The following is a 25,296-nucleotide window of genomic DNA, read 5'->3' as shown; positions in this document are numbered from 1 at the left end:
AGGTCACGGAGGGATCGTGGTTGTTAGAAATATGGAATTTTTAATATAGCGTACCTTGGCGAATCTAGGGAGCAGATTTTAAATATAAATATTTGTGGTTGCAGACTGGATTATATTTTCATTTTGAACATGTCACTTTAGCGATCGATATATAAATAATTGCCCCGTCTAATTTAATAAATAATTACATTCCGTCAAATTCTGTTTAATATGTAAATGTCAAACATCAATCAAGTGCGACCTACAAATTAACTTGATACTTCTCAGTTTCAAACGCCAGTCACGTTATTTCCCATTACACGATACACCCGCATACGTAAATACATCGTTTGCTCTGTTTAATGTTTATTTAGTTTAAAGATGGAACGGCATTATTCCCTTGAGGTAAAAAGACGTCTGGGATACATCATTTGTTTATTATGTAATTGTAAACATTGACATCTCTGAATTTCATTTTGTTCCTACATAAAAGGATTAAATGTCCGTGAACAATTACCTCAAGCATAATTACCTCAAAAATATTTTATTGGTAATTAGGCAAAACCTACGATAAATCTGGACAATCAAATCGCGAACAACACGTGATTAATAATTACAGTTCTGTCGATAAATTATATTTGTGTGGTACAATTCAAAGAAGAGGACGTATATTCCTTCTTCCATAATTGAGCTACCAAAATGATGTACCTGCGCAAACTGCATCAATCAAGCCACACGACATCACCTCCAGGTGAACGGAGATCGGTCAATAGCAACATCAATATTTATAAAAGACACAGCACACAGGCAAACCAACAGAATTCAACCAGAAATCGTTCCGAATATATCAGAAGTCGATTGTTATGCGAATCAAAATTCAATGAATTATAAAAAAAGAAGTATTTATCTGTTCGACCAAACTTCCAACTTCTACCAAAAGTATCTATTATTTTGCGTTTGAAAGATTGTTACACAAGCAATCGTTACTTTGCGTCACTCTATAGTCTACACTCTTTGCAGCCTAAACGTCGAATTAGAACGAATTTTTCCATTCGAATATCTCACAAAGGACGCCACCGTGAACGCAGAACATTTTTTTACTAAAAAAGAAGAAAAAATGGGGATAGGAAGAAAATAGGAAAAATGCAAAAAGAGGAGAAAACGAAAGGGGGGGGGGGGGACCAAAGGTATATACGCCGATAGCGTCGATAAAAACAGCGCGCAGGTAACGAAGTTTACGGATGTCTCTTTGCAGACCTGGCTGAAAATTCAAACTTTCCATATCGTCTGGCTAGAAGGCGGGTGTCGCGCTCAACAAATTTTACGACGCCGATAAAATTACTCCGGCTAAAGCGGCTGAACGGAAGATCGGTTAAATTACGTTCGCCAACTTCGCGAAACTTTTAATACACATCCTGTAGACGCGAGGCTTTTATAACGCGGCATCGTTCGATCGTTTCGCCAGAGTAGTCTCGATCCTTGGCTATTTATCTCACCTTTGCTCGTCCACTCTGGCCACCGTTTGTCCTTTATCTACTATTTTTTTCCATTCGCCTCTCTTTCACTGCTCTTTTTCTTTTTATCCTCTCCCTCTTTGCCACGAGATCGAGAGAATTTATTTCGCGGACTCGCGAGACCAAAGGAAAAAAAAAAGTTTAACGAACCTTACGGGTCAGAAGCTGATAACGCCCCGTATTATCTCGAATACGGAAGTTTCGACGTCCCGGCTGAAACCGTCCCCGCGGATGCAAATTCGATTACGACGCGATGAGTTAGCCAGCTGCGAGTGAAGAACCGATGATTCTCCACGACGACCTATCGCTCACTGTTTCTTCGTATTTGAATAACAATTGAAAATCGCTGACGCGATGCTCGAGATGGTATTTCGTTCCACAAGATCAGCTGTACAGAATACGTGTTTTACACGGTATCGCGTATTATGTTAAATATTGACGATTGCCTGAACAGTTAATTGGTAATTACGCAAATAGCAACGCTTATTATGTGTTTTACGCCTTCATTGCTCGTTGATTTATCCACGTACTCTGTAACCGTATTACATTGTTTGGTTTAAAGAAGCGCGATAATGGAACCGGTATTTCGAATTATTAATCGCGGCTATCAGATTCGTTCGTTTCTCTCCATTCTTTTCTCGAACGTGTGCAAATTCACGGAGATGGAAATCTGGGTCGAGAGTTACACCTGTAGCAAACGGGTCACCGATAAACATTCTAAATCACACACCATCGAGATACGAATCTCGTCAGCTGTTGATCTACCTGTAAACGGGTTAATGCCGATCTAACTAACTCTCTTACAACGAACCACCAACTTCACCTTACAATCGCGAAACACGATTTTCAAGCTCGATCATGTTGAGAACGCGTAGTTTGCTGAAACATCCTTTCGTGTGTTCTACCCTCTGCGCCATGACCGACGTAACTAGGCAAGCTAATTACAAAGTATATTATACTTATATAAATCACGGTCGTTTTTGAAGCTCGTAAACGTGAATCTCGAAGGAAAGTTAGAATCTCTGATCGTCGTAAGAGCTTCGAGATGGTTCGATATTCGTGGCTGGACGTTTAATCATCATGATAACGTACGAACGACGCCAAGCAAGTGACCGGAACCAGGCGAACAAGTGGACAGGGATCGAGCAAATTAGTTGCTGGACGAAGATGAAATCTGACGAGCGAGCGCGGGACGATGTTCTTGCAGGTCCGCTTTATACGCTTGCCAACTAGTCCGCTTATGGATGCAAATGCGTTTCGAGGAAGTGCCGGGCGGACAGTGAAATGCTGTCTCTTCTCGGGGCCCGCGCTTTCCGCGCAACCCCGGCGTATTTTGCTCTACGAAATCGCGTTATAATCGTTCTGCGAAAATTCACCGTGTAAACAGCATTGATAAAGCAGCTTTTTCCTCGCGTAAAAGTAATGCATGGCTGGATATAATTCGCGCCCGCTCTTATTTCTCTCGTTTGAAAATGACGTGAAAAACCGAGCTGCCCGCTGTATTCGTTTCGTTTTTAACGAGACGAGTGGTGCTATAATTTATACGGAAAACTAGTTACGTTGAAACGAACCGATGTTTCGAAACTTTCGAGACGGGGAAGAAAAAAAGAGGGTAGAAGGATCAAATCAGGGGTAGACCAGACAACTGAAGACCATCTCTCATCGTTCTGAATAATAACGGAGAAATTATTTCGCAAATATATTTATTTTAGCTAGGTGAACGGGGACTGATTGAATTTCCAAGTTGTACGAACCCCGTCGCCTCGAGAGGCCAAGTGTTTCCGATAGAACAACCGGTTGATTAAACGATTCAAGCCATCCTCGTGCGCGCCTGCTCTTTCTTTCTCTCTCTTATACCGAGAAGCTCGTTGTTTTATGAACAAAGTTGAAATGCCTTCGAAATAACTCTGACTAAACACTTAAAATCGATCTTCCCAGAGCTTCCCAGTGCCATCTCGCTTTTTTTATAGCCTTTGTAGAACGATGAAACGATGCCGTCTATCCGGCTCTGATAGACTAAATTTAGACCAAGTTCTATGAAATCTATTCTTACCTTTATACGCGTCTGCAATCGTACGATGTTTCGTTTGAAAATTCATAACCGTGTCCGATCCATAATTCAACATTGAAAGCGATAAATATCCTAAACCTATAAAGTAACTTACGTCGATTCAAACGAGCAAATAAAAAGTAGAACTCGAGAAAAGTTGGTAATTGCAATCAAATTAATTACGTCGTTTTATACGCGATATAATTGAATGAATAACTGCACAAAGGAATTTATATTTTATGCAAATGCTATTGGAAAAGCGCTCGCAGTCTGAGTTGGAACTCTATTGTTGGTCACTGATGACCTACACGATACTTAACGCAGTAATTCATACTTGATAGTTATTAAATCCGTTTAGTCGTATATTAAATCTTTAAAGGGAGAAAATGGCGACGGTATCGCGAGGTTAGCGTGGCGTAATCGTTAACGAGCAAGAGACGAGCGTCGGAGCGAGTCGACACGAAGGAATACGGTGGAGCCGGTAGGACGCAATAATAAATAGCCGGGCAAGTGGAAAGCGTAAAATAAGATCAATATCGCGGCAGGCCGGAGCATTTGCTCGGTAATGAACCATTCCCAGGACGGTCGAAGTAAATCGTCGTACGTGGATCGTACGGTCCACGTGACAAACGACGGCCGTTCTGTTCTTTTCCGACCCCGCGCCACCGTTTCCAGCCCGCCTCGCTCTCCTGGGCAAAAGGTGGCTCGTTAAGGAACCGAATCGGTCCCCCGATTCTCTGCTGCGGTTACGCCTACCGCGTGTACTTTGATTTTGTGCTAGAACCGTGGCAAAAAATCGGCGCTGATTACGCGGATATTGTTTTCCAACGGAGCAAAGCGAGAACCCAATGGATCCTATGATACGAGCAATTTCCGACTTTCAGGGATTAACGAGCGAAATAAGAAAACGATTCGCGAGTTCTTTGTTTTGTAGAAGAATCATTAGTTCAGAGTGTATCGAAAAATCACGCGATGGTTTACGTTTAAAAGATCGTCGCGAGGTTTTTAGTTCGTTCGACCACATTGTCGTGAAAGTATTCGTTGGTTTAGAGAGCGGTGTTGATATTTTCAGAAGGTATTTCTGCCTGGTTTAATGCCGTATCAGCAAGCGAAGTCGTACAACGGAAACCGCAAGCCGCTGCGAAATAAATAGGAATAATATTTACGTAGCCGAGGATACGTGGACGAAAGCCGGTGACTCTGGACCGCGATTTAACCGGAAACAGTATATCGGCGAGCTACGAGGTAAATATCTCTCGCCGGAGTATACGGCAAACACCGTCAGCTCCTACCCGCGCTTTTTTCCCCTCTCCAGCCGCCTTGAAAGGCATCCTCTTTCTCTCCGTCGTGAAATTTTCGTCGACATTCTTGAGCACGCGCGATTACGCGCCTAAAGAAGAACAAATACGAGATTTTTCGATGGAGTTTCGACCGTGACGTCCCATGGAGCTTACCGTCGGGGTTGACGGTCAACTTTACCTGGGGCGAATGCGCGACACGTTCCCAGAGGGTGTTAACAGGAAAGCCAGTGACAGTTTCACCCTTCGTACAAAAGATCTTGTGCATTGTGCATCCTAATGAACGTAGCTATATCTCCTAGCTATGTCTTGCTGCAATACTTTCAGTGGCACGAGTAAATAACGTAGTCGACTAGACGGTGTTTTGTTAATCTCGAAGAACAGTATACAATAATTGTCTTTTGGTGGCTTGATCGCTTTGAAGCAGAGAATCGGATGACTAAAGACTTTGGTAGGTTACATGTTGTTACCGCAACCGTTCGACGAGAAGAACTCTTGTTAAACATGTATTTAGCGAACAAGTTCTCGCGGAATGTACGGTGCTTCATAGGGTTCTTTCGCGGCTTGAACAAAGTGAAACGCGAAGAGTCGTTCTATTTTTCACGCGAGAATTGCCGCTTCAGTGCCCTAATGAACTGCGATAACTTGCGACCGAGGTTCATTAATGGTGCACGCCGGCTGCGTCAAACTATATTTCGCCAATTCGAGCCTCGGAACATTAACATCAATTTCCAACCTTGCGTACCTTTCGATGGGTATAGGGAGGGCTCGAGGGGAACACGTCCGTGGAAAAAATCGAGAAACTCGAGAATTCCATTGGAAACTCGATCGTTTCTTGTTGCAAAGGTTACTTGAGAAATAATGGAAATACTTACGAGCTAACGAAGGCCGGAAATGGATCGCTCGCTGATAACTCAAAATCGCCTCCTCGTAATTCTTCCTGCCTTGCTGCAGTATTCCCCTGGAACAGACCGGCAGAAACGATCGATTAGTGAACGCAATCTCTGCTTAATATTGAGGTAGGAATTTTCGAAGATTTAAGTATTTATTTTAACGCGTTTACGAGGTTTGTTGGTGGAACCTACCAGTCTAGTGCCATGCGATCGAATCGCGATCGCAACGTGCCCGAGTGCTCTCCATCGATAACAATCTCGGACGAGGAACGATTAATCATCGTTCGAACAATGCCACTCTCAGAAACGATAAAAATATTACTTGTCAACCGATGACTTATCGTGCAGAGGTCGAACGGTGTAACGAGCGTACGGGAAACGAACGAGGGTTGGGACGGGGAGGGTGCCAATAAACGAACTTTATAACGCCTACACACGGGCCCACGTGCCATCGTGGCACATATTTTAGGGAAAAATTCATTTTAACGCGTCGGTGATTAATCTTGCCTCGAACGTTGTCACTCTACGAACGATGAAAATATCACTTGTCAGTGTGAAGGCCTTGGGCGAAGGCAGGGTGTTGGGAAACGGGGTGATTTACCGGGCTGAGTTACCGGTAGGCGTCGTACTTTTATCGCTAATAATTTTCCTCGAGTTGCATATTAAAATCGAATCTGCCAGAGTTCGAGTAAGCGAAAGAGGAAAAGGTGGCGGAGAGACGTGTAGGGACGATATCTTAAAAGTCATTATGTTTGCATCGCGCGTTGTATTATTTCTCTTACTTCGCGTTAAAGGCGAGAAGAACCGAGCGATTTGCGAAGGTTTCTCGATCGATCGATCACGCCAATCGTGCATATCGGCTTGACGTTAGAAGCTTGAAAAAAGGTTGAGTTGGACGAAGAAAAGCAGACGTGCGTGCCCCGCGATGGATCGATAATCCATGGCTTCATAATCGGCAATCGTCGACGGTTAATCCTTTCGCGCGTGGAATATTTTATTAAGGTTGTCTCGTCCATTTACGGAAACCATGTTCGACTAGCATTCGTCGAGTTGGTGAATGTAACACCTACGAAAAGCAACGGTCGATATTAAAATTTCAGTCTGGTAGGTCACGCTAACAATCGCTACCGTTTCGTCGCTGTTTTATCATCGGTCAGGCCGTGGGGGAGAAACATATCGAGGATCGTGATCGAGAGCTTTCGCGTTACTGTTTCGAGCCGAAGCTTCATTATTTTAACCGAATATAAAAATCCGGTTCGCGTCGTTTCAATTTGTTCCAGTTCGTCGTGAAAAACTTATACTAATGACACGCTTTGTGAACGTTCGAGCGACTGCGAAGAAAGAAAGAGAAAGCAAGGGGAGAAAGCAGGGGAAGGGAAACGAAGACGAACGTGGTCGGTGGACGAGAAAAAGAGGAAGATATTTTCTTTCCAGTCAGGCGAACCGGCCTGAACCAGAAGAGTTTTCCTGTTCGTTAACGAGACGCTACTCCACGTTCGTTAACTTTCAAGATGAATATTCGCGCAATATATAATGGACTCCTTCTCTCTAGCGCCACCTATTACCGCTTTCCACCCCTCTCCGGATTTTTATTCTTTCTCTCCTCATAACAATCCCTCTCGTTTGTACCAATTTGCAATCGTCCGCGATATTTCCCGCGATTTATTATTCCAACCTGGTCTCGGTTAACGGGTACACGCTATTAAAACCGTTTCTCCACCGCTTCTTTACCGCGGAACGATCGTTTTAAAAGACACTCCGCTTTGCTCGGAATTTCTTCCCGAGACTTAACGATACTCTCGCTCGACGAACGATCCCTACTCGACGATTCTAATCGTGGTTGTTTCTCGTCGGATTTATCAATACGCGACAAGAGAACACGTGTCCCAGACAATAACAATTGCGCCGAGAGGCCACCCATTGTTTCGCTTTATTCCTGTAAATCTGTTTCAACGAACGGTCAACCAGTTTCAACGATTCGTACGAGGACGCTTCCAATCGCGCTTATTTCGAGTGGTTTACGCGACGACGAGGGTGAACGGCCGGTGGCGCGAAGGGTCGTGGATAAACGACCGCGCTAGCCCCGCTCGATTGTTAAAATAAATACATTGTTCAGGCATTGTTCGGTCCTTCGCTCTATTATTTGCAGCGTCGTCTATGTAACGAGCGACCACGGGGACCAGGTATGTAACGACATTTCGCAACAAGCGTGTACACTGTGCACGCGCGGCTTTGTGCCATTGCTAGACTCGATGACAAAGCGAGCTTCGAATATTCCTGCCGTTCCAGTTCCAACCTTTAGCTCGTTGAAAATTTTATCCAAGCCCTGTATAGATACGTGAGACGCCTGGCCGTTGGGGCGTGAGAGGAAAGATAGGAATGCCAGTTGCAAGTAACGAAAGCCGGAAGATTCTGAAAGACGAATTGAAAATACGAGAATGAAAAAAAAATAAAGAAGATTAGATAATAAGGAAGAAAGTCTATGGATGGAAGGTGGTGGCGTTTTGTGGGTCGATGCAAAATATTATCTGTCCGTTTAGGTGTTGCGCCAATAAAATAGAGACGGCCATAAAGCTCGTCGCGTTCAACATAACGCGCAACCGATAAACGAGCCGAGGGTACGAGCAAACATCGTATCCAACGAAATATGGTTGCGACTCCGAAACAGAAACGTTCGCGTGCCTGTAGCGTTTACAGGAAACATCGGTGCCTGCGTAACTCGATGAAAATATCCCGACGATTGTGCTTTCATAGACAAAGGGAGACACCTTCCAGTGAGAAACACAGAGAATAAACGATTGGTCAAGTTGTGAATCGTGGAAGGGATGGCGTCGAACGGACCGGACCGTATAACATATTCGATTATTCATTTATTTATTTCCTTCCTTCATTTATTTCCCCCTTCGAGTAACTTCAAGTAATCGCTCTGTCCCCGATCAAGCTGGACGAATCGCTAAATTGATGTCTGTTGTTTGCAATTCGAAGAGTCAAGCATAAATTCAACCGAGAGTATCGTCGTTGTTTGCCTCTTGTCGGTTAATTTATTACTATACAAGGTGATTCTTTCGAAGAGTTGACAGCCGCTAATGCGATTACTCGACGGACTGAAAGTTTGATCGGGGACGAAAACATCGTGTGTACAGGGACGCAATGGATCCGACGAAACCGACCTGTTTCCACAGTCAGAGGGGCCGATACACATAATCGTCGATAGCAGTTCGGTTAATCGTCGATTGGGAAACGGGTTACGCCGCGCGATAAACCGACCGGGCTTATGGATTTCAGGGACATCGTTATTCGTTAATGACTCGGATTACGTCGAGAGGGATGAATAAAAATCTCAATAAAATTGCAGCCACAGGGGGGTTTTATCGCGTTAACGAGTCTGTCTAGCGACGCATCGATACTACTGCCGGGAATCTCAAAGCTGAATGGCAGCCGATAACTCGTACGTCCACGTCGCATTGTTCGCTACGAATATCTGATATATCTATAATTATCGCTGCCGGATATTGCACAGAGCGTTCGATAATGACGATGCCGGTAATATGTGTTCGGTAATAAGCTCTTGCGGTATTGAAATTACTGTACCCTTGATATTCGATTTTATTCTCGAACACTTTCTCGGAACAGCCATGTGAAACGCTCCGAGCGGGCGATACTTCTGTGCGATAATATCGAGCTTGAAGATTTTATAGGTTTATAAAGAGAGATTCGAGGAGTCAGTTGTTTACGATTAAAATTTTTCAAACGTATATATTCCAGGCTCGAAGATTCTATAAATTTTCAAGGCAGGGTTGAAAGTGTAAATTGTTCGCAGCTGATATTTTCGAAACATGTGATATTTTCGAAACATTCCACGTGATATTACAGTTGCTTGCTGTTCTACGATAGATATATTTCCAACGCTCTTAAGGCTCTCAATATATAAAAATATTAATCTCTATTTCTACAATATGTTCCATGTGTTATAAACCTGTTATCGATTTTCACGGAGAGAACTCGAAATAAACTGCTGCTTCCGGAAAGAAGACTCGTCGTACAAAAGTCCTTCGCGACAGACGATCAACGACGACCATGAAAAGATAAATTTCCTTCGGAATCGCTTCATTTAATTTTGGAAGCCTCACCCAGTTACTGTTTCCTCTCTATGAAACGTCCCTGCAATATATTGCAGGATCGCTGCCGACAACCATGTACGGAGGTAAGGTTAACGATGTGCGATATCCCGCGTCGGCAAGCGTTGCAAGAAAAGCGACGAATCGGTCGTGAGTCCCATGTAATTCGATCGAAGGCTGTCCTTCGCCTATCGAGCGAGAAAATCAATTTGGTCGATCGGCAGCCGGCCATTCATAGGAGATGGCGCCGCGGTGATGACCGTCATCGCCATTGTCGTTTGCCAGCACCAGCGGCGTCAGCCTCGCCATCGCTGTCACCGTTGCTTCATCGAGCACGAGGGGCTATTGTCGTCGACGTCCTCTTCTCGACATCGTTGCGGTGGTATCGGCGGTCGTTGGCTGTGTTCGACCGGTAACATCGGCTCCATCGTTCCCGATGGATTCACCGAAAGGCTCCCATGGTCGTTGTTCCTTTCATCTTTGTGCCTGCTCGTTACGTTGCTGGTATTACGCCGAGAGATTGACGGCTCGCGAAGGGAAACCGGCTACCGCCGTGTTCGTTCGATAATTGGATCTTTCCATCGTAGTAACGCCGCTTCCGAAACGTAACGACCCACGATTTACGGCCATCCTCGTGTTTTAACGATCGACCGTTCGAGAGGCAAGAAGAGCGACTCCAGATGCGTTCGAATGGAAATTGTGGGGCTTCTGTCAGGGGAATACGCTGACGTATACACACAGATAATAAGGGGAGAGGTTCGCGTTACAGTCTGCGTGGAATCAATTGGGACAGAGAGTATGACAGGGAACCCTTGGTCGTAATCGTTTAGAGACTACTTCCCTCCGTTTCTCGGAAATCGTCTCGCTCCGGGGATTTAATTCGATTCCGTGATCGCGGTGGAACGCGTTGCTAATTCTAGTTCCAGGAGTTTGACCGGCGCGGCGCGGCGCGCATAGCTGCAAAAAGTTTCGAGTGCGCGAAGCACGCGGGATTCGAGGAAGTCTGGAATCTGGCGGACACCGGAGAAAAACGGCTACGAGGATTGAGCGCGTCGAGCGAAAAAAAAACGGCGTGGATAAAGAGGAAGAAGCGATGCCGCGCCGGAGAGGCAAAAAGACGCGAGAAGGATGGAGAAAGAGAAATCGTGGAAGATCTGGCCGCAAAATCCGACTGCAAAAAATAATAGAGAGAAAAAGTACGATAGAGAAACGGTAAGTGAGAAAGAGACGCGCGACGTCGAAATGGGAGACACGGGGAAGGTAAAATAGAGGAAGGACAAGGGAAGGACAGGGAAGGATTGCAATTGTGGCTGCGGTGCTCCGTAGAAACGCGATTCACGCTCGTCGGAACCGATCGATGCACCGAGTCGACCGACAGCTGCGGCTACAGCTGCAGGTGGAACCGAGGCAGCCAGTTCGACGGAGAAGCGACAGAGCTCTGTTGTGGCTCTCCTCGCTCGGATCGAAGCGACGGCGACGCATTAGCGCTCGTACAACGTTGCTTCCTGAGCGCTTCGCGATAATACCTCTCGCGAGCCTGTGCACTACGAGCTGATCATGGCTCTGTGTATATGAACGCATTCTACCGTTTCTACGCGTCTGCATGGAAGCCAGACAGAGAGACATTTACAAAGAGGAAACCATGAACGCGAGGTGAATGCATGGCCAGCCGCGTTTGCCTCGAATAATGGCCAATGGGACGCTGTACGCGCAGAAAGATTCAGTTCGCGCAATGTGCACCCAACGATATGACGTTTATCGTTTATCGTCGTGGTCTCGCCGAGCTGCACACGCTTCACGACTCTGCGAACGACCAGTTACGCTTCATCGAGTTTCCCACCGCGGGAGTCGCGCCTCGTTTCCACGACCTGTACGCGATTCTTTTGCCAGCGACATCGGCTGGCTGCAATCGTGAAAAAAGTCCGGCGGAATCGATAGAAAGCGTGGATGACGATCGACGGCCGAGCCCTGCGCGAACGAGCGGTCGTTCTATAAATTTCTGATTATCGCGCGTGACCGAGTTTCGCGTCTCATCCTCGCGAAGGTGAAAATATCCACTCCGGTTAACCGTGGCAAGGGAGAATAAAACGAGGCGAAACATCGTTCGTAGGACGGCGTATAGGTTCGCGAATCGCGATGTTCGTGCAGCATCGATCGACGTCGAGTCGACGCTCTCACCGATCGATCGATCGATATAGCGCACCACGGCGATCGAGTCGAATCAACCGCTTTTTTCCACCCCGTTCCTGACCGTTTGCCGCTGTTTACGGCTTATAAACGTTCCTCGATCGGCCGAGAGAGCTCTCGAGAGCGATGCCGCGAGAGTCTCGTATCGGCACGTCCACTGCGAAACGTGTAAATGACAGCTGTAACGAATGGCCTGATTAATTTGTTCCACGGACGATGATCGATCCTGGCTCAAGTTTTTCATTCCACGGCCGGTTTTCCACTGGGAACGCTTTTCCATCGTGCCGTCTGGCTGCTCGCGAGAAACTCTGCGACGCGACGCTTTCGAATTTTACGATCGGCAGGAACGTGTGGCCTTGCTGCCCGGTTAACTCGAGTTCCCCCAGCCTCTTGAACGCGGGAAGCTTGCCAACGACTCGCCACGCTGGGACCAGCTGCTTTTCTACCCGTAGAGAACCTCGTATTCTCCTGGAAAAACCGTCCAATCATGTGGACGTATCGCTGTACGTATTCTTCGAGGGCCATCGTTTCTTATCGAATTCGTATCGTTTCTTTTTTCGTATGATTCGCCTTTGCCTCGCCATCCAGAGAATCCTAAATTGTCCGTATTCAAAACGGCCAATAACTGCTGCGAATACTCGTTTTTATTGGTCTAGGTATTACCGATTTGCTTCCATACATATATGTATGACGGGAGCTACGTCCAGTCGTAGAACGTTTTTACTTCTCGAGAGGAATTCACCGTGGCGTGGATAGCCCGCCGCAGACCACGAAATTTATTTTATACGCGACCCTGTGCTGCATTTTCTTCTACGGCGAACGAAAAACGGATTATTTTTGACTATATGGAATATTTATTGAAATCGCTTCGCTTATATTCTTTACCGTGATCCTGATTGTTCGAGACAGAAAAATTATGGAAAATCGTTAGCCATTTACCAAACAAAGCACCTAATTTTACAACGTACGATTCCTCCATCTGGTTAATCCACGACGCGGCGTGTTTCCCAAGCGTCGCTCGTAGCCTCGCGCGATGTAATCCTATTAGAAAGCCCTGGAAACGCTTATGTTTCCCGAGCAAACAATTAATGCGCGCATAAGCTTTCTTGGGCTTAGGAAAAAAATTCGTCGGCGTATCCGACGATTCGTGGAAAATCGACGCGAGTGACATTCGTGATATATGGCGTAGAGCGAGCTGAAAGAGCGCTTGTTAAGTCTTCCTTTTTCCAGCTTTACGCTTTTGTGATCCTCTCTTGTTTCTCTGCGATGGAGAAGAAATATCGCTAATCCTCACGTGACTTTGTATTTGGCGAGATAAATCGATTTTCTCGAATTCTTTGCATTTATCCATGTAACGCGTATAGCGAGGCCGGATTATTTGCATCGTCTAAGTTCCTTAAAATTCCATCTTGAATTTTCTTTCTATTTCCATTATTTAATGTCGCATCGACCGTTTCCGTGGATTACTAACGATATAAGAGTTACCATTAGTCTTCGGTATAGTGACGACAGAGTGAGAAAATATCCTGTACATTACGAACAACGAGAAAAGGATATGAGAAAGGAAAAAATGATTCGAACAACTCCTATACTAGCGTTAAATATCGAATTTGTGAATTTATAAGGCAAATTATCCAGCTTGACTCGAGTAACATAACGAAGAAAATATCGTCGATAACTATAAAGAAGTGGAAGAATGGAATGCGTTGAGTTGACTGCGTAATAGATTCTCATTATTACAAGCGCAAAGGTCTCCATGACTAGTGTTCATTAGGAGTTGGTTAGCGTTCCGAGCAAGAAACGCAGACCGTTTGAAATTAAATCAGCCGATCGTGAGTGCTTTTTTTTCGCTGGAATACTCGCGTTTTCTCGCGCTCTTTCGCTCTTCGTATCTTCAGGGATATCGTATCGCGTCGTTTTGCGCGAAAGTGTCGTGGCCCATGGTCTCGCGATACGTCCCGTTGCGTTCTAAAGAGTCGAGTCACGCGAACTTTATATATTATTCACATGACTGTGCTCGGTCATCGTGCACTTCTGTTTTTGCCCCAGTCTGTTCGCGTTTCTGTGCAACAATTGCCTCGCAATTTTCGTCTCGTGCCATTGCCTCTGCTTTTATTCAATTGCCGCTTGAAATTGCTTGAACGTCACTCACGAAACAATCTTCCGGTTTCCAGGAAGGAAAAACGGGAAGAGAAAGATCTCTGAGAGAGCGGAGGTCAAACAAGATAGACCGCGTATTTCTACGTATTTTTAAAGCCGCAAAGAATCCCACATCTGCTGGAATCTAGTTACATCGATTCTCTCCGACCTATGTAGTGAAGTTTTCTCGCAGTGTCAAGACGCACGCGATCCTCGGAGCTGTTTGCAACGAGTAACCAGCCATAGATAGCAAGATGACCCGGGGCACAGTGCCGTCAACGAGAACGAAAAAGTACGTCCGGCATAATCTTTCGGTTGAGAGGGAAGAAGAAGGCGAAGAAGAACGAGTGTGCCCATGGGGGACGAGTGTCGTCGATCCGGGAAATATATTCGACTGTTTTGAAGCGGTTAACGTACCTGCTTACTTTTATGCAATCCCCTGCCCCACCTCCGTGGGCTCGCCTCTTTCTTGTTTTCGCCGCTTATTGGCCAAGTTTTCAGACGGGAGTGTCGTATCGGGGGCGCCTCGGAGTTTACCGAGTTCCTCGTCGTTTGCAAAGTAAATCGTGCGCGTTTCAGAGCTCCCTCTACCCATTTCCACCCCCTATCCATCCTTTCTTTTCCCATCTCCACCCTTTTCTTTCTGCAGCCTCCATTGTTCGGTCGCGCGAAGCTTCTCCGTCGATTTCTCGCGTCGTTTCTCCTTTCCTCCGCCCTCCGACTACGAGAGTCTCGTTTCGTTCGTGAAATGCGTCGCGCGATTGCGCCTCGCGAACGCCGGAACCACGCCACGCCACGAGAGTCGTCGAGACACGGTTGGAAGATGCTCAAGATGCGAACATCTCATCGATGTATGCACGATCGTCGTTAAGTCGGATTCAATTTCGCTTCGGCCGGCCGAAACCAAATTGCCTGACCTGTCGCGTCGGTAGGAAAATTATGCTTCCCGCATGGCTGCTCTATCGTCGCCCGGTATTGTGGCCCATTTCGTTACGCTCCGCACGATTCTTGGCGACCGCTCGAGGAGTATCGTGAACTCGATGTTCGCAACTGGTACAGGTTGCTTGAAACTCGAGCAGTTTGAACGAAAACGATCGACGATTTGTAAAGACTGCCACGCGTATAGGGCAGGAATCGGAGCAAACACGCATGGATCGTCGCGGATTTTGTCACTGTAAGAACGCTAAATAATCAAGTAAGATGAAGAAAAGTGACGGTCCAACGTAAGAACGAAACGGAAAGAAACGATTATTGCATGTATTAATTATCTTTCGTGCAACATTTGTCGCGGGACCAAGCTATTCCCCGAATCACCCTTATTCCACTCACGTTCTCCACATCGTTTACACCGCGTTCTCGTGACACCGCCACGAACACACCAACGCGCAGACATAGTCCACGAAGTATGACCCAATTTCATTCGCGTGTTCGGACTCGAATTACCTTCCGACTCCCGACGGAATACCAGTTAATAACGACTTCGGCGTACGAACGAGGCGGTCGGAGAACAGTGGCTGGCAAGAAGGGGTGAGACCTCGTGGTGGATCGGTCCGACCAAAACGATGAACAAGGAACAGAGGAAAGTAGAGGGAGCGAGAACCTGACCGGTTGAAACCTATTATTCCACTCGGTTCGAACATACTACCTGGCATGAAAGGTAAAGAAGGAGAAAGAAAACGGGTTAGGGAAGGAGTAAGCGGCACGGTGGGTTCGCGCTAATTTTACATCGCTTAAAATTTATAGACAGGATGTTAAGGCGCTTATTAAGGCAGCGCTCAAGCACACTCTAAGATTCCGTAAGTTTGCCTGCGAAGCTTCGCCGTAATAGCTCCTGGTCTCGAGGACCACTGCTACAAATTAGCGCTTTCTCCCTCCTTCTTCGCCTTTTTCCGCACACCGGAACACAGTTGCTTAAGGTTTCCTCGATCGAAGACGCGGTAAGTTTTCTAATAAGACAGAACTTTTCGGCTGGTTTTTGCTCGCACCCTCTTTGGCCCAATGACAGGAGTTGCGAACTCATTAAACCAGCCTCTGGTAACCAGCGCGACTCTCGAATCGGTGTACTCTTTCCTTTATTCCTTTTTTCTCACCGGCAACTTTTTTCGTCCAAGTGAACGTTGACCAAGTTCTCGCGCGGAGAACGAAACGCGGCGCGTGAGGGTCGCGGTTCACGGATTGTTGGCTGTTGGAAATCGCGGCTGTCAGTGTCGCGTGGAATTTCAGCGACGCGTCGAAAAATTCCGGTGTCAAGCCACGGCAGTGACCGGATAGGAAACAAGGGAAACCCGGTCCCGATTTCATTCGATTGCCCGCCACGTCGCGATCATCGCACTGTCGCGCGCGTGAACGCGCCGGACACGAGCTGAAATTCGATTTTTCCTCGCCCAGTGGAAGACAGCAACGAACTTTAAGTTCCCCTGTTATTCGATCGTACGTTACCAGTGAAATACTCCATCCAAGAGTGAACTTGGCTACTTTATTTTAATGAGATCGCGTTCAGTCGAATCACGCTGTTTAACTAAGATCGATGTTAAAAGGGGTGCGCCACGCGAAGAACACTTTGGACGAAATTTTACAGGAAATTATCCTATTGTTGCTGACTCTCGTTCAGCGTTCCGACAACGATGGTAATTCCTGGTTACCACGGTCCGGTAAACTAGCCTTCGATCGGAATCTGAGGATATTCGATCAATGCGCAGCGCGGGGAACCATATCGAAGGCAAAGGGGATGGATTTCAGCCCACTTCACGAAGAGCCCCCGATGCTTGTTATTGACGAATGAGATTAGGACAATAGACTGGTTTCTCCATTAATAGATCAATGACAAGTCAACCGTGTACTTAGCGCGTATATCGAGCATTTATTCGACCGTCTTTTCTCGAAAACGTTCGACCAAATCGCCACAGTTTTACACGTTTTTCCTTTGACTAACCCACGAAGTCTTCCACGAAAAATATGGGAAATCTAGCGGAACAGGAATGGAAAGAAAAGCGAGAAGATCGACTTTAGCCGGGAGAAAAGAATTGCCAGCCGATAGGGTGTTTGTGAAGGGGATGCGGCGGGGTGAAAATGGACGGTCGGAACGATTAGATTTGTCGCGGTGAACCAATTTAAATGGTTCCGGAATAGCGTGCGCAATTAGCGGCCACCGCTTAAATCCAGGCTACGTTATACGATCGAGAGATAGGCGTTCGATTTATCTTGGGAGGGGCGCGCTCCAGCTTTCCTCCTCGATTATTTACCGATCGGAATATCCCGGCTATTTTTAATTAGCTCTTAATTACCGGCGCATAAATACGCGCCGCAGACCCGTTAATGCTGGCGCAGAGAGCCGCGGTTAATGAAACGTAAAATTCAGATAGTAAATTTAGCGAGGGTTGGCAAAGGGTTGGAATGGCGAATGTACTAAAGAGTACTACGCCAGGTGAAAAGGGCGCATAGGTGGGAAGTAACGGCAGAGGCTTCGATCTGCGATATCATTGCAACTCTCACGCATTAATTTCGCTACGGCCGATAAGACACGCGTTACCTGTTGGCGGCGCGTAATTAAACCACGATTATCGTTAGAGCACCGATGTCGAATCGTCACGAGAATGTTCAGGAGGATGTTTGTTCGGTATCGAGAGAGATAGCGCGGAGATAGAAGAGCTTTACGAAACGATCTGCCCGCGGTAATCTCGGAATTCAGCGGAGTTATCGATTCAGAGCCGCGCGTCAATCGTGAGTTAGATCGGCGAACGAGTGACGAGCGCGCTAGCCTGCGTTACACGCGTTCCACGCCTGGCCTGGCCGCGCCTATTAATTCAATTTCTGTCCCAATATCGCGATACAACGGACGGCATTCGCGAAATTTACGCGATCTCCTCTCCGCCCTGCCGCTTCGCGTTCCTATTAAAACAAATATCCGCGACTGCTCGATTCGACGAAAACGCGATTACGCCCTCGACACCGAGTCCATCATTCTGCGAATAAATGACTAGCCTCTATATACATACATCCGTGTTCTATTCATAAACGGATTAAGGTATGTTGCACTTTATGCTTTAACTTTGTACGTGTTGGCCAATCCTTTGGCAAATTTTGGTCCTCGAAAGTTGTACGTGTCTCGTAAAATGGAATAATCGAGCGACAGCGACCGATAACGATAACGATGACACGACGTCTTTCTTCGCGCGATCATAACTAACAACGTCTTGTCGATATTAACGAAACTACTATCTCTCTGTCGCTCGGTTTAATCAAGTTCGGTATCTCCATGGGGAACAACGTATCCATTTCTTCATGGAGCGCAGTTCCCGCGATAATCTCGCTTTTGATTCTCGGTTCCGGGTTTCCTGATTTGGGCTGGCTCTCTCTCTATCTTTCTCTCTCTCTCTCTGTTGAAACTACAACAACGGCCGCGATACCATTGAACACGATCCTGGAATACTAATTAGCGATATGTGTCAATCCATGAAAACCGTATTGACCGGTGAACGATAGCGGTCGGTGGACAGCGTATGATTAGCCGAAACCGATTCTAAACCCGTCAACGGTTCGATGACGTTCCACGATAGCCCGCGACCTTCCGGCCGGAACGACCCTTTGAGCGTATCAACGCGATGACGCCGGGTATTGAATCGGGCGCCAGGCTGGCTGGTTCGCGTCCATTCGCATAGAACGCCTCCTCGATAGCCGCGTACGTGCGCGTGCGAACTGGCTTCGTGACTGGTAGACGAGCGCGAGCGTGTTCGGTTAGCGAGACAGATGCGGAAGAGACTGGTCCGGTGAACGCATTATCCCGGTAATATCTGATGCGGCCAGACAAAGCTGCAAAGGGGATGGACGTCGCGGTGTATCGGCGTAAACGACGGTTATTCGGCAAATGGTAAAATCGTATGCGGGCTGAGAATCCATCCTTTGGGGTTTGGCCGAGCCAATTATCGATACGTACGCTTGAAATGGTAAACAGCACGCAGAAAAACGTATATATCTGGCGTGAGATACGCGGAGAGCTATGCGGAACGAAAGTCCTCTTTGGTAATAGACGCAAAGGGAATATTTCCCTTTTTCGGTCATCATCGCGCGAGATTATCTAGAGCGAAAGAGGATTTGGCCACATTTCTCCGAATGTGAATATTATAGGACAATTTATTTCGATAAGCTGTATTAATTATTCTAAAATGGAAGAATTCGTTTTTTCTTAATCAAACCTAGGTATGTTTGATCTTTTGTACGTATTTAAATTTCGTTCTTTCCAAAAGAAATGTTTCAGTCGTTTCGCTTTCGAAATACGTGTACGATATATAGAATCGGTTGCATTCAATATCGTGTGCTCGCGTCTGTGTTACATCGAGGATTACCTCGAGCGTTGCGTTCTCAATGCCTGACTTTTTTGTCCACCTTTAGGATCCATCTGTAACGACCACTTTGCTCCTAATTCATTTTAAGTGACTCTTCTGTAACTCCGCGCAAAAGAAAAAAGAGTCGGAAACGAGAAAGAAACGAATTGACAGGGCGGCTGGACGGTAGAGTGGGATGATAGAGAGGCTGATGAAAGGATGGAAAGAGAACTGCGTACACGTTACCGGTCGAAAAGGGGACGAATGGACGCGAGGCTGGTGGAAGTGGAGCGAAGGGACGCTGCGTGTATAGTGACCGCAGCGGGGTTGAAAGACAGAGACAACGGAAGGGATTAGCGGAAGGATAAAGAGGCGTGTGTGTATAGCGGTAGGAGAACTGGTTGGGGATACCGATAAGCGACAGTGGAGAGGCTGTATGGTAGAGATGTGTGAATTGTAATCAAATCAGGGACGCGGAGAGAGACGAGGCGGAAGGTAGACAGGAAGATGGAGAGACCAAGCCCACGGTGCGTTTGGCCCATGTCGAACGTAGGGTAGAGAACACCACGGTCAGGGGTATTTGGTTTCGAGAAATAGTGTCTGTCTGGTTTCGCAGTGCCGAGCTTGTTTCTGGAACTTCATCCGGATGGAATGGAAATTACGAGTTTCGAAGGAGTGTTATTTCGAGAATGGAGTTGCTTGCTTCTGATTGAAATTCATACCCGATCAAATAAGCTTTTAACTAGTCCGTACTAGTAGGTTGATACCGTAGATCTCGTAGTATCGGCGTTCTGGTATCTCTTACTGGAATAAGGGGTGGAATTCATAACGTGGAGTATATAAAATGGAAATGTTTCACCGAATAAGAGAAAAGAAGTAGTCCGCCGAGGAGAGTAAAGAAGTCGTAAGACGGGACCAGGAACCGTTCTTTCGAGAAACGAACGAAGGGACGGACAGAAAATATGCGGAGAAAATCAAAGGACGGCCGAAGAGCCCTCGATCTGGCAATGGCTCGGAGCGTTCGCCTGTGACAAAGTGGAATCCCGTGACAGCCGGTTCCAAGTGCCTCTCTTTTTCCGCAGATGCTGCTGCTGCTGGTCAGTGTGCTCGTGGCGAGTCTCGTGTGGAATGTCGAAAGTGCCACCCATCCGAGTGAATATTATCGGTAAAACGCGTATAGGCGCGAACGTGCGCGATGTTTCATCGCAAGGCGGTAGTGGCGGTTCGAAAGATACATGCGCGACAGGACGATTTAGGGGACAAAAGGGAATTATAATCGTATTTTAAGCCGGTGAATCACCGGAAGACGCCGATTGTGTGTCCAGCGGCGGCTATTCCGCAAACTGATTGTTCGAACTGATTGCGCTGTAGGACGGAAAGCCGCATGCAGTATAGGGCTTTGTATTATCAGACATTGCCGTCTGACAAGCGGCTACGTACGATGCACAAACGTTCGGTCGGCATACAAACGACAGCCTGTGCCCCATAGCCGCAGGATCGTGCACGGATTTCGGGATTTCTCATCTTGCTCTCTCTCTCTCTCTCTCTCTCCCTCTTCCTTGCTCTGTGTTTCCTCCGTCTGTCTGTCTGCGACCATCGAAACCATACACTGAGCGCGTTCGCGAAATTGACCGTGCTATCGCGACTTCGGGATTGGGGAATACTCGGGGCTGACTTCGAATTTCAAAGATCCCTCGTAGATCGTGCATGGACGGCCGCCGCGATTGAACCGCTGCAACCAGCCTCGTTATATTCCGCCCAGCGGCTGCCTGCTGAAAATTTATGAAGGGCGCAACGCGCTGGTGGGCGCGCGAAACAAACGGTATCGATCCGGAAGTTATTTACTATCACTAACTTGCTGCCGTGTAAAACGGAGGCTGTGCGTTAAAAGCGTTTACATGCCCTGGACGGTTGACAATCTACGCGGTGATGATGTACGGTGATCTGAAGTAACTATGCGTGATAATTTGAGCAGTGAAAAAGAGTTGGAGTTATTTTAGTTTAATCGCGACAATTTGGCGAAAATTTGGCGATTACGCGTGTCAAGATAACAGACTGCGAGATTGAAATAACTTGGGTATCAGTTCTCTTGGTGATTTCTAGTGTAAATGACGAGTCTACATCCTTTGAAGGGAGAATGGTTGTTCGCTCCGTATCGGTGCAAACGCGTTATACGTAGCAGAGAATTTACAGAGAAGGAGAGAACGAGACCAGAGCGTTACTTGATTCAGCTATTATTCGGTTGACTGGCTCGGAGGAAGAGTCCGGTGGACTGCGGCGGAGATAACAGGATGTGTTCATTGGATAAATTGTTACTGATATCTGGCGGTGGTATTATCGTCGCCACGGCTTGGTCAACTGGTTGACGAGTATCGAGGAAGGTATTAAGCCTTCTATCGGCTGGTCGGCTTCCCTATCGGACAGAAGTAATCTATTTTTCCGCCGGTGTTGACCGACTCGATACCATTTTGGCGCAGCTGGTGGCTTTTCAATCGGTTTCCCGGGAAAAGGAATCCGCGTCGGTTCGCGTATCGAGAGGGACGCGTCAATTTTCGCGTAGGTACGATAAAGCTGCAATTATTTTTCCGCGACGCGAGCTTCCGAATCGATTCGTCTCGCGTAATTGTAAACCACGAACGAGGGATTTTCGATTGACAAATGGTGGTCGAGCGAACGATTTCCTGTGGAAACTCTCTTCATAAATCCCCGATCCGTAGCTCGCCAACTGTGTTTGTGTAGGATAGGGTAAAGGGCGTGGAGCAGAAGGGCGGGCTTAGCTCGAGAAAATTTCCCTCCACGGAATTTTGAAGAATTTCGAGAAATATTATGAGAGAGGATCCATCCGCGAGAGAGTCGAACATCGTACGCGTACAGCTCGATTCCCAGGGGTGCCGTCGGATAGCTCTCGAAAACTTTGGTGCGCGCCTGGGTTATCCAGGTCGAGCACACGCTCCCAACTTCCTTTTTATCTTCGACTGTTCCGCGTGTGCGTTTTCCTCCCTCTCATTTTCTACATTTATATTTATGTATCTACGTCTTTCGTCTCGGCATTTTTTCGACTCTCGAAATCAGATACTATCAGCGCCTCCGTGACGCGAAACAGGAAATACAGATCGAACGATATTATTCACCATCGTTTGGCCTTCGGGGATCATATAATTTCGGCTCTCAATAAACGTTGCTACACACTCCGTTTACTCGCTCGTCTTTCGAGCTACGTCGCTTGGTTTTTTCAACGTTCACGTTTCCAACTTGCTCCGTCTTCCTTCCTTCTCGATCTCGTCGTTCTTTTCTTCTTTCGCGTTTAACGGTCTTCTCTCATGATTTTTCTTTTCGTTTTCCTCTGCGAGAGGCGTCTCGCGTATCGTCGAAAGCATCAACGCGGATTATTCAATGACAACTTACTGCTCTCCGTTTCTGCTTCTCCTTCGTAACGTCCTTTTGCGCCTAATGGCTCCGTGGAAATTCGTGAAACGAAGTCATCGACGATTCATGAATTCCGCAGTTAAAGCACCATTGTCTAAACTCGACGGCACGGTTGCTCGATTCGCCGGTTATTTGTCTCGTTTAGCCAATTCACAAGCACGTTCGGCTCGCCTTTTCTGCAGTTAGCCCTGCGGGCCACGCGGTTGCGCGACCAAGTAAGAAAGGCTGAAACCTTTCGTGCCTTCAGGAGTAGCCAGCCACGGTCTTTTCGTTGTTTGCCGACTAATTAATTCATGGAGTCGGTTTACCTTGACGAGCCTCGAGCGCGGCAAGACATCGGAGAGATAACTCCGAAGCGGCTCGTGTCTTGTCGCTTTTAAGGTCTCCAAACCTACTTCTCCACCTCTCTCTGTCTCTGTCAAGGTTTGTGCGCGCCTCTGCCTTCTCTCGGTGTACATTACAGTGCTGGCTACAAGAGGAACACAACTTGGGTTGCTTGCGTCTACAACGGCCCCAGATTAAACCAAGTTTCAACTCGATAAATTTTCCAACTTAACGGATTAACGTATCAAACTATCGCGCGTGCACGCGCCAGTAGCGAGACGATCTCTCGACGAAGGCAGAGAGAAGTTCACCTGACTTCGCCAAGTTTACTTTAAATACCTTCGTCCTTGGAATCCCCTTTCCAAGCACGTTCCTTTTTCTTTTTCTTTCTTTAGACGTTCCTAGGATCCATCTTTCATCTTATGTATGATAGGATATTAACGACGTTGACCCTTCACTCTGTTTGACCACTATTCCGCCTTTTTTCTCTTGTTAAACCTGGAATTCTGCAGAACGTCTTTGATGTTGGCTGCCACGTGATCCTGCAACTTCCATCAAAGTTCATTACTTTTTTTCATGTTTTTCGACTATATTAACTCCAGGATGGAAGTTAGAAAGCTTTGCTTGTGAAGTCTAGATTGACACGACCTTCAGAGTCTTCAAACACGATAGTTGAACGGAAACCAGAATTCGACAGAATCTTTCCTTCAGGTTGAAGCGCAGGTTGACCTTGGAACAACTTTCGAGTACACCTCCTTATTCAGTTAGGCTTTTTGATATAGCCTACTGTCTATTATCGATGTTGGACATCAGAACTTGAGCAGAAACTTCGCGAAAATTGACCTTGTAAACGCCCACGACCCTTCAGCCACGTGCTTCCCCATATAACCTTGGTCGGCAATCACGTTCAAGTGGTGTAACTGACTGATTCAATTATCAAGGACCTGTTTACGGTACAATTTTTTAGCAGGATTCGTCTATTCTCACAGGGTATACGACAATCGCGACTCAACTTCAGAAACCGGACACTTTGCGATAACTCGTGTTTAAAACCATCGAGTTTCTTTTTTCTTGGTACGATTAAAAATTATTATTTAGTAATCGTGTTTTAACTATATTGAGATATGTATAATTTTGTGCGTTAGACTAGATTGGCCGTATAGTAGTGACACACGTATGTGAATATGAGTGTGTGAAAGTAAGTGTGTGTGCGGCATCTCGAAAAACAGATGAATGTAACTGCTTCGTTGGCAGTCTGGTATGGAAGATGCTGAGACAAAGAGAGTGCTGAGACGCGTGCAAATGTATATCGACGAAGATCCTAGAAATCGTTTATTAAATAAATCTACGATAAATCTATTTTAATATGAATTCTAAGCGTAACCTTAGTGTTCCTTTACTTTTATTTCGGCAATTAAGATCCTCAATTAAGATTCTCAACAAACTAGTAACTTCATTTTAGCTGTTGCACCTTTTCATTAGGAATTTTAAAGTACGCTATTTATTAGATATTTTTATGTACTGTTCTTAGGAATTTTTATCCACGTTAAAATGTGTACTCGCAGCGAAGCTATGCAGAGTTTTCGAACAGAATTCAAAATACAATTGATTCAGCAACGGTGAACGTTACTGCAGGTAACGGTATTTAACCCGGGCCGTCAGCTCGCAGTTTCGCTCGACTATCCAACTGTATCGCGGCACGACGACGACGAAACACCGTCCAAAGTTGCTGCCTCGAGTACGGCATTTCCACCGCGGGTGAAACTCCTTCGGGCACCGTGGGACGCCCTGTCGTGTTCCATTCTAAAGATTCTATGCACCTCGGTCGACCGAGGTAGCGGGAAACGCGTCAAACTATGCCGGGACTCGAAAGTTCCCGCCTTTCACCGCGGGGATCGCGATTGTCCAGCTTGGCTATTCGGATCCGCCTCTCGTCTTCTGCTCAACTTCTAAATTAGCGCAAGGTTTTCCCAGCGATTCTGCGTCACGATAAACGATAGCTGGGACTGAATACGCGGCGGTACAATGGCCGCCAGAACAGGAGAAG

General features: G+C 46.6%; 1 protein-coding gene across 2 annotated transcripts in view; it reads right to left on the bottom strand.

Moving 5' to 3' along the window:
- LOC117204054 (protein O-mannosyl-transferase TMTC2-like) overlaps positions 1–25,296 on the bottom strand; it is a 166,738-nt gene that overhangs the window by 42,852 nt on the left and 98,590 nt on the right. For both annotated transcript variants that reach the window (XM_033441054.1, XM_033441056.1), the window contains exon 6: positions 5,717–5,802. In XM_033441054.1, the coding sequence (XP_033296945.1) occupies positions 5,717–5,802 (86 nt within the window). The remainder of the gene's footprint in view (positions 1–5,716; positions 5,803–25,296) is intronic.

This window comes from Bombus bifarius, unplaced genomic scaffold, assembly GCF_011952205.1.
Source record: "Bombus bifarius isolate JDL3187 unplaced genomic scaffold, Bbif_JDL3187 scf7180000007977, whole genome shotgun sequence".
NCBI lineage: Eukaryota > Metazoa > Arthropoda > Insecta > Hymenoptera > Apidae > Bombus > Bombus bifarius.
The sequence above is the reverse complement of the archived record's forward strand: the minus strand, read 5'-3'. Positions and strand labels throughout refer to the sequence as shown.